The 15,507-nt window shown below is 41.3% G+C and overlaps 1 protein-coding gene across 6 annotated transcripts; it reads left to right on the top strand.

Annotated features, from left to right (window-relative positions):
* The first annotated feature begins 1,512 nt into the window (after window positions 1-1,512).
* On the top strand, window positions 1,513-15,182 carry LOC114599403 (mitochondrial glutamate carrier 1-like). 6 transcript variants are annotated; one of them, XM_028734602.2, is made up of 10 exons: window positions 1,513-1,645; window positions 5,985-6,116; window positions 7,317-7,442; window positions 7,913-7,968; window positions 8,483-8,573; window positions 9,410-9,528; window positions 12,617-12,818; window positions 12,908-13,062; window positions 13,363-13,438; window positions 14,090-15,182. In XM_028734602.2, exons 2-10 carry the CDS (start codon window positions 6,097-6,099, stop codon window positions 14,247-14,249), a joined length of 1,005 nt encoding a protein of 334 aa, XP_028590435.2. In that variant the 5' UTR covers window positions 1,513-1,645; window positions 5,985-6,096; the 3' UTR covers window positions 14,250-15,182. The 6 variants fall into 6 exon arrangements, with proteins under 6 accessions (XP_028590435.2, XP_028590431.2, XP_028590434.2 ...); XM_028734598.2 differs by having other exon boundaries at window positions 1,545-1,645; window positions 5,946-6,116; XM_028734601.2 differs by lacking the exon at window positions 1,513-1,645 and adding an exon at window positions 1,681-1,832.
* Window positions 15,183-15,507: the final 325 nt, after the last annotated feature.

Below are 15,507 nucleotides of genomic sequence, written 5' to 3'. Positions count from 1 at the left end.
GACACAATTTTATTGATAGACCATCTGCAGATTTTCCTGGAATAGAGGCATACACAATAATTGAAAACGATGTTCCTTTTTGCACTGCTGCTAAAGGTACAAGAGCCCCAATAGAGGCTGAGGAAAGGGGAGAAAGCCAGGGGAAAATGGAACATTATATGTAAGCCATCCCTTTCTCATTTCTCCCTCAGGCAGTACAGAGTATCAAATAACGCTGAACTGAAGCTGGTCTTGCACTGAGGTATCTGGGCTTGTGCTGAGATGAGCAATTGCCTGCCCCACAAACCAAGTTCCTGAGAAGTTTCACATTACTTCTCCTGGAGAGCCCTATAGCTTTCTCTGCTGCCAAGATACAGCAGGCAGGCATCAGTGGTTTTAAAGCAGGTTTGGGGAACCTTCGACTCTCCAGATGTTGCAAAACCACACCTCTCATCAGTCTCAGCAAGCATGGCCAAGAGCTGAGGGTGACGGGAGGTGTGGTTCAGCAAAATCAGGAAGGCCAAAAGTTCCCCTCACATGTTCTAAACAGAGATGTAACATAACTATTTATCTGAAAAGTAGCCCTTTTTATCCTAGATGTAGGCTGACAAGGTGGGAAAAAAGCAGGGCTACACCGACCCCCAAAAGACACACACATAAATCTTGCTTTAAGCGCCATCCATGAAACTCTTATTTATTTATTTATTTATTTATTTATTTATTGAATTGAATTGAATTGAATTGAATTGAATTTATATACTACCCTATACCCGATATCTCCTGCCAACCTAGCAGTTCAAAAGCACGTCAAATGCAAGTAGATAAATAGGTACCGCTCCGGCGGGCAGGTAAATGATGTTTCCATGCGCTGCTCTGGTTCGCCAGAAGCAGCTTAGTCATGCTGGCCACATGACCCAGAAGCTGTACGCCGGCTCTTTCAGCCAGTAAAGCGAGATGAGCGCTGCAACCCCAACGTCAGCCACGACTGGACCTAATGGTCAGGGGTCCCTTTACCTTTATACCCGATATATAAATTCTTGCCTGCATCGTTGCACTGGCTCAAGTGGGGTGCCTTCTCATCTTACATTTTTACGGTAACCCATACAATACCTTCAGCAGAAACTATTCCCAAAATATTGGCAGGTACGTTGCAGCAACATTGGACAAAGGAGTGCACAAGAAAGCAGGAATTCATGTGGACTTGTAGCAGCCCGTTCAAACGGCTTTGTTGGTTCCGAGATCATGGCAGCTAGCCTTGTTGCCAGCCACCTGCAGAATGAAGCTTTTGATTGATTGCTCACCAATCAAAACACACACAAGCTGCCCCTTTAAAATATGCTCCAGGCTGAGGACCTGGAAGAGCGGAGCTGCGAGTGCAGAAGGAAGGAGTGGAGCGCTGAAAGGAAGGAGATTAACGGTGAACGGGCTGCCAATGTGACCCATAGAGTATTTTGAGCAGCGCGCCTTTACTGACGGCGACTGAGCGGGACGGGGGGAAGCGAGCGAGCCCAGCCTCTTCCTACCATTGGGTGGGTTGCGGCAGCTCTGGCCAATCGCAGCGCGCCTTCTGTAGAGGCGGGAGACGCACAGCCGGCTGGGCGGCGGCGGCGGCCGTTCTTTCCTACCTGTCTGTCAATGGAGCGGCGGCTCTTCTCGCGGCGGCTGGGTGAGTAAATGCGTAGAATTTGAAACCGAGAGCCGTTGGCCGTCAGTTGACCCGAGGGGAGGGACAGCTCGTGTTGCCTGGTCACCGCTCCGTTGCCATTTGATTTCAAATACCGAATGCCCCTCCTTGGCATGGCATATAAGGGCTAAGAATATTCATGGCCAAGGGTGGCTCCTTGAGATAAATGGTACTTATGGGCAGGGCCGGGTTTAGGTTTGATGAGGCCCTAAGCTCCTGAAGGTAATGGGGCCCTTTATATGTCCAGCTGTCCTTTGTCAACAACAAATTGTCACAGTTTTTTTGTGTTGAATATATGCTAAACAGTACGGTAATTTATGGACCAATTGCTCATAACAAAATATATATTTCATCGAAGTAATTGTTGAACTGAAAAACAAGACGTATATTAATAGTGAAATAATTATTAAGCTCTAACTTAAAATGATTTTTATTCATAACAAACTTAATGCAAACACATGGGCATTTGGAAATAACAAAAGTTCCTTTAGATACCCAGTTTACAAAGACTCATCTATTTTAGTTGTTTGTTATCTTATATTTTGGAAATGTACATCCAAGTTTTGCTTTTTCTTTAATTTTTTTTGGGGGGTTGGCCAAGAAAGTGCGGCCCTAAGCTATAGCTTGTTTAGCTTATAGGTAAATCCGGCACTGGATATGGGTACGTGTATTTGTGTTAAAATGCCCTTTTCTAGAGCTCCTGTGTCTCGCTGAACTGCTGGCTGACAGGTGGAAAAACAGATGTTCCTCATGCTGCATTGATAAAGCTGCACTAAACACAATTTTTATGTCTGCTGTGCAGCTGTGAAAAGGGGGGGATTATGGCACCCTTTCTTGAAGCCTGTTATCTGTTTGTCAGCGAGAGGGTGATAGCCACCCACATAATTTCCAAGAGGGTGAGCTGTTCTAAGTCCGTTGGCAGCAAAAATAAGGAAGGGGTGGCTCCTTAAAACCACCTCATTTATTATAGCTTAAGTTTTTGTGGGGTATAGTCCATCAGAGGCATGGTGTTTGTGAAATGGCACTCTTACCTACCCACCGCCAGGGGATGAGAAAAGTGGGGAGAAGCAACATAACCACTAGCCCTGCCCCACCCCATGTACGTTCTGTGCAGACCTCTCCCCACCCAACCTCACCTTCTCTGCTTAGGAAAATAAGAGGAATCAACCACAAAAGGGTAGTGGGGCTGGTACCACTTTTTGTTTTTGCAAATAATATTAAACTTGACAACACAAACATCCTGCCATTGCTTTCCCCTGCATGCCTGTAGTTGAGCCTTTAGTTATTTGATGTTCCCAGAATGGCTTGCATAAAACCAGGTGGATTAGTAAAACAATAAAAGCAGAACAGTTGAGCACAATTAAGACCCTACAGTGGGACTTACTCCAAAGTAAGTGAGTATATGACTGCAATTTAAATGCCTCCCCTTTAAATCCAGATTTAAAAAGCATGGAAAAGCCTGGAGGATGTAGAAAGTATCAACTTTTGTCAAAAAGAAAAGGATACAGAAATGTGACAAATGCAGCCTGTCATGACGGTTTAATGATGGAGAGTGCTTTATGTGTATAACTGTTGCCAGGGCATGGAGCTGTTAAAAGGCCCAGGAGACCTGCCAGAAAAAGGCTGTAATCTTAGAACGACATGCAGAGTATATGGACTAGAATTACCAGGAGCGTTTTGTAGGATGCAGGTTGAGAGAGCCAGTACAGTGGTACCTCGGGTTACATACGCTTCTGGTTACAGACTCCGCTAACCCAGAAATAGTACTGAAATAGTTAAGAACTTTGCTTCAGGATGACAACAGAAATCGTGCTCCAGCGGCGCAGTAGCAGCAGGAGGCCCCATTAGCTAAAGTGGTGCTTCAGGTTAAGAACAGTTTCAGGTTAAGAACGGACCTCCGGAACGAATTAAGTACTTAACCCGAGGTACCACTGTACTTGTATGTAGACCATCGTTGGGTGAATTTGAAGGAAGCAGCCGTGGACAGGGCTAAAATAAGCTATCATTGCTGGGCTCATCACTTGCAACCCTGTACATGGCGTCCTCTGTTGTACTCCCAGCAGAAAGTCTGCTGGCAAAATGCTTCAGAAAAAATAGACTTGACTAGAAAGTTCTAACTAATTCAGAACCAACTACTGTTGTTCTAACTACAGTACTTCCTACTTCTGCCTCCTGCTGCTGGAAGGAGTGAAATTTCATGCATATAAGTGTTAGTGTGTCTCTCCCCACCCAAATTGGTAATGGCCCAGAACTGAGCCTTGGAACCAGCTCAGAACACCCTGGGCTTGCCTTGCATTCTAGAAGTTGAGCCCCATATCCATTTCTCATTAGTATTCACTTCTGTTCTGATGAAAAGTGTCTTCAGAGCACAACAGCATCCCTTACCACTTTCCTGCTTCTTCTACAGTCAGTAGCTTCTCCAAGTTTTGTGTATTGTACCTGCTCTGGGGTGTATGTGTTAGGGGAGGGATAGTACTTCTGGTGGGGGACAGGTCCTACTGCTTCTGGGGTAGTTTGTCCACCTTTGATCTCCACCCTGCACTCAGCTCTCACCTGTGGCTCCTAGAAGCTGTCAGAATGCAACAACGGCCACACCCCAGGAACAGCTTCAACTGGCCAGGTAAACCAGGTGAAGATAGCCGATGGGTCTCAAACCCTCCATCCATCCAGAGAAGCAAGAGTCTTTATTGGAGTTCAAGGACATATTCCAGCCAGGCAACAGCGCTCCAGGGGAGATGCAGGGCCACTGAGGGGGTGTGGCCAAGGGAGAATTTTAGGGGCTAGGTAAAGAAGCCTGAGGGGTTGCATTCAGCCCCTGTGCCTAAGATTCCCCACCCTGCTCATGTGGTATGTTGTTTCTTCTTTCACCCTCCAACCAGTACTATTATGCAACTGGCTCCAGTTGGTGGACTTCAGGATTTTATTATTATTATTATTTTTAAAAAGGTCCTGCAAGCCTGAAGGTTTCCACCCCTGAGCTAAAGCACACTGCACAGACAGAGAGAGTGAATTTCATATCTTACCTCCCTTGGAAGTTGAGAAAGAGTTTCAGGAGCAGTAGAATGTGAATCAGCAGGTTTCAGGATCTCACATATCCAAATAATTGCATTTTAAATAATATTTTGCTGAGTTTTATTTATCTAATTATTTGTGATGCATGTGTTTTTAGTATAGCTTTGCTAAATTGCACCATTGTGGGAATTTGGTACAAGAAGAATTGACAAAAGAAATATGGGATGAGCAAAGCAGAGATCACTTTTCATTGTTTTTCTTAGGCAAGAGTAATTATATAATTACAACTGCCTTGAGCAGTCACAGGAAAGGATAAATCAAAACTGTCGCTCTATTTCTTTGCTGTTGTACAAAATTAAAGAGCCTTTTTGAAACTGGAGACACTTTAATGCCGCAACTGAAATTTCCCTGTGCGCTTTACAGACTATGCGTATCAGATGATCAGATTGTAGGCTAATAATATCTCACTTTTTGTGCAATGTACTCTTCTCTGATGTTAGTAATGGGAACTCTACCTCCAGGCTGGTCATTGCTTCTTGGTCATTTGCTCTTTATTGCATGACACCCCCGGTGGGCACTGGGAATCCCAATTACTAACTTGGCCCATGTGATAGTGGCATTGCTCTGACACATTTTAGCATGGTCTTCTGTGGAAGCACTGGTGTGTTGTCTCATCATGGGAATGGGGAACCCCAACTACTAACCTGGCTGCCCATGTGATAATGGCATTTCTCTGACACATTTCAGCATGGCCTTCCAGGGGTACTTTCCATAATTGCCCTAGGAAATATTATTAGTATTTTCTTCCTCTTCACAGATATGCCCATTCCTTGAAGTCATGCAATGCAATCCTGTGTATGTTTATACAAAATTTGCTTTACTCCCATTGAGTTTAGTAGCACTTCCTCCCTAGTAAGTGTTTTTGGATTGCAGCCTAAGTTACTATTTTTTCATTTGTGCTAATAGTACATTATGATTTTAAATTGTTTTGTGCATGAGTTCTCACCCTCAACCCTATGTCACTAAAGATACCATCTACCCTATAATGTCACAGTTCCTCAGTCATTCCTACATCAATATAATATATTTCAGTTGCATCTCTTACGGTATAAATTAATCACCTAGGTATTAATAACGGATGATGACACTTGGTGTAACAGTAGTGGTTAGAGGGTATTCTGATTTGTCATACTGAATTTGAGATGCTGTGAGCTGTTTGAAATGCCTGTATGGTGAAACAGCCAATGATATAACTTTGGATTATTTATAGGACCACTGATGGATTTTAAAGCTTCAATTCACTCTGCAGATATTAGACAGAATTGTCTCCTTGAGGAACCAACTTCTCACCATCGGCAGCTTGTATTACTTACTGACCAAAAAGATATTGGAGCACTTTTTCCTTTGTAATCCCAAAGAAGATGGCTGAGAAACAGATTAGGTATGTGTCCTTCCCAAGTTTTTAGAAATATAGTGAGCCTTGAAGAAACAGTGCAATTGATTTACAGAATGAACATGACAACAAATGCTGCAAAATGAAGTATGTAAAATGTTTGGTTTTTTATTTTATTTTATTTGAGGATGGCCATTTGTGCAGTCTAATTTTAATTTTATTTGAATTAATTTTGGGATGCATTTTAATCAATTGTTTGTTTATGTATATTGTGTTTTATATGATTTTAGCTGCTCTGAGCCCAGCTCCAGCAGGGGAGGGCGGGATACAAATAACTTTCTTTCTTTCTTTATTTGATCAATAGTTTTATAACAAATTTCAAAGACCTGTTTTTAAAAATATTTGAGATTAAATTGCAACAAAGATGTATTTAAGAGCAGTTATGATGGTTATTCTTACATACCTCTTAATAGCTAGAAGTATATATACTCCTGAAGAATAACTTCATGTGGTCTGAAATGTAGCAGGGCAGCTCTCTTCATTCCATAAATAGTCTCTCTTGTCTCTCTAGACAAGGTGGAATGAGAGACCCAAAGGAACCAGTCTGATTTGACATGGAATAGAGTAAGGGAGACAAGAAAAGAGAGATTGTTGTGGCAGAGAGTCATAAATGTAATGCAAGGCTGTACATATGATGCAGCCCTAACATGCAAGAGTCTCAGTATGATGTGCTTATACCGAGCACATAAGAAGCTCTTTGAGGGATGTACATACATTAAACACATACTTAGAAACACTGCATGTTATGGACTGTATCCATCACTGCATGAGTGGACTTCTGTTTGTACAACTGGACTTCTCCCTGTACAGTCCAAAAAATACATTGTAAAAGGTCCCCAAGACTCTGGAACAGATTTTGAGGGTGAGGGGACTGCAGGGGAAAGGAGAAGAGAAGGAAGTTCCATTGTGTGAGTGGAACAGCAGCCTTGGCTACAATCCTGTGTTTTTTCATGTATGTCACAGATGTGTACCATTGTTGCATATGAAGTGTTCTAAAAGCTTTATTGTAGCAATGCTGAAAGCAACACATAGTCTGTGGCCAATCTCAAAGAAGTCAGAATTTGGTGCATCACAGAGCTGAATTTGATATAAATGAAATAAATATACAGCATAACTCTTCTCCAGCCCCTAGTTCTGCAAATTCTTGATTCAATTGCATACAATGGAATTCTGTTTTCTCTTGTTCAGTTTGCCCGCTAAACTTATTAATGGAGGAGCTGCAGGGATCATTGGCGTTACTTGTATATTTCCAATTGACCTGGTTAAAACCAGGCTACAGAATCAGAGAAGTGGACAGCAAGTCTACAAAAGCATGTAAGTGATCACTGGAAATGTATTGCATCTAGATTGACTTAATATTTGAGCAGCTCTTTCGCCATTTGCAAGTACCTATGGATAGATGTAGGTGTTGGGAAAGTAGAAATCCACAGTTATTAATGGAATGATTCCATCAAGTATGGGTCTTTATCTGCATGTATAAAATAAAGAATAATGTACCGGTGAATGAAATAAGGTAAATAGAAAATGAAAAAATTACTGTAGCCTCATTTTGGATACTAGAGAACAATAAAGGTTATAAATAAGCAACTATATGTTGTATTTAAGTAGCTATAATGAGGTATTATTTTATTTTTCTTCGTAAAATACATATTATTAAGGCTTGATATGATATATTTTTTGTAGTATATATTACATTGGTCACTGCTGCTAAACTCTAATATCAAATATGACAAGAGTATCTTAGCGACAGGTAATCTCTGACTATAGTGTTGTGTCTTGATCAGGTTGGATTGTCTAATGAAAACACTGCGTTCAGAAGGCTATTTTGGAATGTACAGAGGTAAGTCTTTTCCTTGTTTTTGTAACTGGCTGTAACTAACACAGTTATACTGCTTCATGATAATTGGGGACTTATTCATTGGGGTCTCATCCATTATGATTAGGGACTCATCTTGAAAGGTCAGAATTGGAGATCTCAATGTATTTACTAGTGAGTTGGCTGCATTGTTTCTGGAGCTTACTTCTAAGTAAACATTCATAGAGCTGTGCTGTTCAAAGCTCAGACATTTGAAACAAAGATGCGCAAAATGAGATGCAGTCTGCTCACACAACAGGATTTCCATTTGTTCTCCTTCTGCCACAATCTGCTATTGCTTTTAAGATTGGAGTTTTGTAAATGACTGTATAACTCCAGTAGCTGATCTGAAGTTTCTGGACTATTTCCAATAACTTTGAAAACTGGAATCTGAGTCCCTGTCACAATATACGATGTGGGATACCTATAATCAAAATATATTTTAAAACAAAGAAAATCTCCTAATTTCAATTAAGCTTAAGTATGTATTTATTTTTAGGTGCAGCAGTGAATCTGACCCTTGTAACACCCGAGAAGGCTATCAAACTGGCTGCTAATGACTATTTTAGGCACCTTCTTGCCAAGGATGGGTATGTTAACTTGAGATACTAGAGCTGTCTCATTTGTACCGTACATAAGTTAAGTCTGTGTTCGTTGCGGACTCCATTATGTGAATGTGACAAATTGTGCAAAGTTCATTAAATAGTTTTTTGGTCACCCTTGAGAGCAGAATGAACAATAATACGTTGATAGCAAGGCATGCAATATTACAAATCTTCTGAATGACCAGAAGACAAGTAATTATGGAAAACAGAAAGCAAAACTTACTGTGCGCTGGATGGACTACTTTGAAGGGCCAATGGGCTGGAAGAACAGGTCATCTTTGTGATGCACATAGTCTAGCTCGTTCTCATGACTTCTGCAATGCACAATCATTTGTGCATTTCTATTCCAAGCCACTCCTTCATTTTCTTGATCATTGCTACCTCCCAAGTTCTTTTGCTGAACTTTGTGAAAATCCAGATATTGCAAGGAGGATAATATGTATGTATTAAGTACATCTTTGCAAAACTTCATGATTTCAGTAACTTGCTGCAGGATGGGCAGGGAAAGGGAGGGAAGATCTAACACAGAGCATTGTCATTCCAATATGCAACTCTATATGGACTGACAAAATCTTGTGACTTTGATTGTAAACATAAATATTATAATCCTATGTCCTGATGGGATATTGACTGCAAGAAGCTAATGTGTCATTTTCAATGGGTTTGATTCTCAAAGCCCCTTGCTAGTCTGAAGATAAACTATGTATTTCCTTTATACAGCCTTTTCCTTTTCTTGGATATTGCATGCTTGTAAACTTTAGTGTTTAAAATAATATTTTTAGTATAAATAATACGTTTAATAAATACTCTTTTTATTACAGGGTAGCCCTTTCTTTATCTAAGGAGATGCTGGCCGGTTGTGGTGCTGGAACCTGCCAAGTTATTATCACCACTCCAATGGAGATGCTGAAAATCCAACTTCAAGATGCAGGGCGACTAGGTAACAGTTCTTGCCTATCATCTCTGAGAACAGGTTCTTGGATGATCACACAAAGCTAAAGTAATGGACCCCTGGATGGTTAAGTCCAGTCAAATTTGACTATGGGGTGCAGTGCTCATCTCCACTTTCAGGCTGAGGAAGCTGGTGTTTGTCATCAGACAGCTTTCTGAGTCTTGTGGCCAGCATGACTAAACCGCTTCTGGCACAACGGGACACCATGCCGAGTGCCAGAGTGCTCGGAAATGCCATTTCATACAATAGTCCAGTTCACACATAACACTAAGCCAAACTATCAACATGTGAGTGTGCAAGTACTCATGGTAACAATCATGATCACTTCACTCTTCCCCATGTCCTACTACTGCTAGGCTACCTGAGGCTAAGCTATGGTTTGGTTTAGCATTACTTGTGAACCTGGACTTGTAGTCTGTAACAGGAGACAAGGTGCAACTCCATGTTGAGACATAACACTAAGCCAAACTAAGCAAGACCCAGGGGAGGAGTTAAGTAGCTGCAGTTTTTGCTGCAAGTACTGAGTACATATGCACACACCATGATTTGGCTTGGTGTTATGTACAAACTAACATGAACTGTTGAACAAGAGATGTTCAGTTTGGCGTAGGTTTCAATTACCATTAGTTTTGGCTGTCATAAGCTAGGTCAGTAGTAACTTGGTGGCTTGTAAAACAAGAACAGGGATTGGGAATAATATTGTCCCTACCCATGGTGTGTGTGTGTGTGTGCAGCATGAGTAAGTGTCTGATATTTTATCTCATCCTGCTATGGATGGCGGCTGCAGAAAGTTATGTACCATAAGGGATCATTTGAATGTATTGCCTAATTGACAAGAAATGGTAATCTAAAAGGCACAACAGTGCTTTAATCAGTTCCTTTTTTTTTAAGAATAATTTTTTATTAACCGACCAATCACATCAAATCAAACCAAATTACATAAATTCCAAATTACACAGCCGAATTTTAATTTTTTGTTGGGGGTACCCGTATTTCAAGTTCCGAAGGGATCCAATCAACTTCTTGCTTCTTACTGCTGTTTTAATGTCCACAAATCTAACCTTATGATATTCACAGTACTATCCAGTCCTTTCTTATTATTTTTCCACATCTCTTGTTGTTGTTTTCATATATTTTTCTTTTCTCTTTGTGACCTCTGATAGTCTCCGCAAGCTGGTTAGAACAGTTTGTAATCCTGCGTGGATATTTTTTTTTTATCCAGTAGCCATATCCAGACATTTTCCATATAACATCACTTCCATACATCAAAACAGTCTTAGCGTCATTAATCTTCACCAATCTGCCTCCTTTCTCAAAACCTCTGAGGAGATTCACTAGGAATGCAGTCTGAAAACAAGTCCGTTCTTCCTCCCGGCTATAAATCCTTTGGCAAGATGGCGACTCCGAATTAATTGCTGTGCCATTCCCAAAAGCTCTTATTGCTTCTCGGTCTCCATAAAGCATACTTTTGGTTAAAGTTTATCTCCATACTGACCTTAATCATCCTGCTTGGGTCAGTTCAACCGACGGTTCTAATGAGGAGGGGTTCTTGTAAATCACATAGAAGGAAAGTAAAAAAAGGTTCCCCCCCCCCTTCAGCCCCGTTGTCAACATACCCCGCCTTTGGTGTATCTTCATCGTAAAATATTCCTGTTTCTCCAGCCTGTCGTCGTCTTTCGCAGAGGTCACTTAAATTAGCAGACTTCACTCCCCTTCTTCACTTGAAATATGTGCATTTGCTTCTTTTGTAATTAATTATTCCAAATTGCTGCAACTAGTGCGCGATCAGAGACAGAGTCCAGGAGAGCCGAGGTCCACACGGGGGCATTCTGCCTAGGGCCCTCACCCCCTTCTTTTGAATTAGGGGGTGATTTATGGGCACAGCAGGCAAGGGCAGTGTTCCCCATTTCCTTGGGGCAACAACGGAGGCTGCCTACTCCCATAACAGCCTCTTAATTACCCCGTGTGGGTCGGAGAGATGGTATTGTCGGCCATCTTCCAGTGCGCCCCCTACTGGCCCCCCGTGCTTTAATCAGTTCCAGAACTCAGTAATGCTTCTAAGTTATTGAGCCAGATAAGTGAAAAAATGAGTATCAGTACTGTGTTATCTGTATAGGAGCAAAGTCTTATGTAGGCACTTTATGACCCAGAAATATGGAACACTGTTAAAGAGCAAGGCAAGACACCAGATGTCAGCACATAAGCTAGAGCTCCCTTCTGTGCAATCAGGATTTCAGATTGCAGGGGGAACCTATGTGCATATAAAAGACTCCCTTCTTCAGACCTTCCCTCAGCTCATAGATGGCAAGGCCAATAGGCATGGCCTGTTCCATGTGGTTGTATCAACACTTATCTTTTGCCCCATGCTTTCCAGGCACAGGTCTGCACTTTAAAGCTCTGTGTCCAAGTGCTCCCCCCCCCCCCCGAACCTTTCCGCAAAAACCCACTATTTAAAGCTGAAGCGCAATGAATGGCAATTTAGGTTCTCAACAGATTGTTGTTAGCTCCTATTCAGCGGTAAAGAGCAGGTTTTCACGGTGAAGGCTCCAGAGCAGAAAAGAATGTACACTCAAACTTTGGCTCCCAAATGCCTCTGTTTTGGAACGTTTTGGCTCCTGAAAGCTGAAAACCCGAAAGTAAATGCTCCAGTTTTCCAACATTTTTCAGAAACCAAACATCCAACACTGCTTCCGCTTGATTGCAGGAAGCTCCTGCAACCAATCAGAAGCCGCACCTCAGTTGTTAAACATTTCGGAAGCCGAACGGGCTTCCAGAACGGATTACGTTCAAGAACCAAGGTTTGACTGTACTTGGATACAGAGCTTTAAAGCACAGGCCACACCTGGAAAGTGTGGAGGAAAGGTAAGAGTGGATAAGCCCTTAGAATGTCCAAATAGTGCTTATGTTTCACTATCACAGAACTGCTTATAGGAGTTACAGGAGTTGAAGAGATTTCCGGGGATCAGACCTTCAGGTAATCAGATTTAGAATGCATCTCAGACTTGTATATATTTAGGGTAAAATCATAAATTTCAGGAGACCAATGAGCCTGACATATTTTTAATTTTTCTTTCAGCATCTCAGCAGCTTGTGAGCAGAGTTCCTTGTTCATCTCCTGGGTGCAAGCTTCTAGCTGTCAGCCCTGTTCTAGCCAGAGCATACAATGTAGGACCAATTGCCTTTCCAAGGAGGATATCTGCCACACAGATAGCAGTCGAGCTTCTGCATACCCAGGGCATTAAAGGACTCTACAAGGGTCTTGGAGCCACCTTGCTGAGGTAAGGATGGAATATCTTGTCCTTCCCATTCCCAGCCCAGTTTTTACAGTATGTGGCTTTATAAAAATGCAATAACTCTTGTGTTCTAGGGATGTCCCATTCTCGGTCATCTATTTCCCGCTGTTTGCCCATCTGAACAGAGCAGGACACAATTCCCTGGAAGAGAAAGCCCCTTTCTTTCGTTCTTTTCTTGCTGGTTGCATGGCCGGTTCAGTGGCAGCTGTGTCTGTCAATCCCTGTGATGGTAAGAGAAGATTTACCGGTATATCTCATCTTTTATGTGTTTCTGTCTTTCATGTATTTCATGCTTCTCCATACAGTAGTTATAGAGAAATACTGGGAAAAGTGGATTTCCTTGTGAATCTCTGGAAACTACCCTTCCATCTGTTAGGGCTTTATGTGTAGGGAAGCTTTTTGTCATCAGAATATCACAGTGCTTTAATAAATGTAGAAAAGAATGAATTTTAATATGCTGTAGTCATAATGTTGTCAGGCTTGCCTGCATTAGTCTTCTAACCTGGCAAACAATATTTTTATTTTGCAGTAATAAAAACTCGTCTTCAGTCAATGGGCAAGGGAAGAAACGAAGAGAGTTATAATGGAATTATTGATTGTGCACGGTAAGTAATAAAAGCACTGTGAATAACTGAATGTTCAGCCAGAGTGTAAGCAAATGTTTATAATGTTAAACAGTATGTTAAATGTGGAGGAGGTTTCCTGTTTGAGAAGACATGAAAAGTACTTACGTGCATTCACACTAGACCTTTTAAGCTGATCTTCATACATATGAAGGCAGTTTCCCCTAATTTGCCACTGTAACCTTTGCAGTCAGAAGGCAGCTGTGAATCTGATAAAAGTAGGAGTAACTGATTGACCCTAAGCACATGGCTATAACATTTGGAAGCTACTTCCAACATGATTTATCCTAGAATATGTGCTGAAGAACCAGCTGTCAAATATCACAACCATTGCTTGAAGTATAACCATACAGAAATGCTTTTCAGTAGCTTCCATATGGAAGCTATACCCTTTGAATTGGCCATAAGCTTGTAGGAATCATGCCAATTTCTGGTGTGTTCCTTTCTCTTTTAAGACTTCTTTTTATAGGGTGAGAGATGAATTACAGGAGGGAATCAGGTCTTCAAGCTTTTGGCAGGAGAACACATGGAGATTTTTGAGTGAATGTTCAGATCTGGACACAGGAGTTGTGAAATGATACGTGCAGAATTTAGTAGCCAAGTATATATTTGGTATTGTTTTCTCTCTTTCAGGAAACTTTGGATGAAGGAGGGTCCTTTAGCCTTCCTTAAAGGGGCTGGTTGCCGAGCCCTGGTCATTGCACCTCTTTTTGGTATAGCTCAAGGTATTTACTTTATTGGTGTTGGAGAATTTCTTATTGAGCTATACCAGTATGGAAGACTTTCTCCCTAGACTTCCTCCTTGTTCTTTGGACCTACTGGAATGAATCCACAAGAATCACCAGACAAGACACAAGAAAACAGTGAAATTTCAGATTGAATTATCAGTGTTTCTTCTGTCAAAACTTAGACTCAAAGCCAAGTCCACCTGAGCTCTTAATTGTTATCAGGTTTTGGAGCCAGACTGACTGGGCACATAGTTCTCTAATGGTGATGTGTCTCTTTTTCTTATGAAGTAAAAACCCAAGAGTTGTGACACAGTAGGACAGTCATCTGAATATGTAGAATGCAGGATGCATTCTGGGAGTTAGAAGAATGAAGCCTCTTGTAATGGAATGGCAATGGCTACTTTTTATTAAGCCTGGCTATGGGAGGATGTATCAGGAAACCTTTTTTTATGAGTGGAACAGGAAAAGAAACTTTAAACAAAATTATTGGGGGAGGGCACTTGCAATCGTTCCAAGCATGTTAGCAAAGATTTAAAAAATGGGAACAAATTTTGTGAATTTTTTATATATCTGTCTTTTATAACGTATAACTTTACATAGAGTAAAGAATTTGGTTCCTGTGGTGACTGCTAAGAACAGAGCAATGTAATACAATACAAGGGTTAACAGGTGAAGGAAGCAAGATAGGCTATCAACCTAAAGGTTTTCAGAAATGCTCTCTGGAACCTAGTTATAGGGACTAGCGATCTCTGTAAGCTACATGTTGTGCAAATAAACTGCTAAGCAGTTTTTCTTGGGCTGTTGCAACTATGTTTTTGTGAAGCTATATTGTAGGTTTTACTGTTCATAATTAACTACAAAATTTCTCTATCAAAGGTGTGTGTTTTTTTAATGAATTATAAGATGGTCTCTAGACATACCATGAATAATGTGTTGGCAGCGCAAGAATTGTCATTTTTCTTTGCTCTTATCCTGGCACAATAAAATGGTTCAGACCAGTTCTGTGTGTGTTGTCTTTCCTGTGACTTTGCTAAGTACCCTTTGATATTTACATGTGTTATTGACAACTTGGGTGAAACTCTATTTTTCTTAAATCGCTTATCCTTCTATCGTCACACGTTATTATGAATACATTTATGTAAGCCTTACCAATTTTCTAAATGAATTGAAATGACCCCAGTCTTCTGAAAGACCTGCTTTATCCATATAGCTCACTAGGCAACCACCTGTCACTAAGTCTGTTCACAGAAGTAGCTTTTGCTATGCTCTGGGTGATGGTTCAGTTTCTAGTTATACCCGCCCTGCCCCCCCCCCCAGTTGTCT

Source organism: Podarcis muralis, chromosome 5 (genome assembly GCF_964188315.1).
Source record: "Podarcis muralis chromosome 5, rPodMur119.hap1.1, whole genome shotgun sequence".
Classification (NCBI taxonomy): Eukaryota; Metazoa; Chordata; class Lepidosauria; order Squamata; family Lacertidae; genus Podarcis; species Podarcis muralis.
This window is presented reverse-complemented; position numbering and strand designations above follow the sequence as displayed.

Excerpts from the sequence above, each read along its gene's own strand:
- LOC114599403 (XM_028734602.2), top strand. The coding sequence starts at position 6,097 with ATGGCTGAGAAACAGATTAG. Across the intron at positions 8,574-9,409 it reads CACCTTCTTGCCAAGGATGG|GGTAGCCCTTTCTTTATCTA; the intron begins GTATGTTAACTT and ends TTTTTATTACAG. Across the intron at positions 13,439-14,089 it reads GGAATTATTGATTGTGCACG|GAAACTTTGGATGAAGGAGG; the intron begins GTAAGTAATAAA and ends TCTCTCTTTCAG.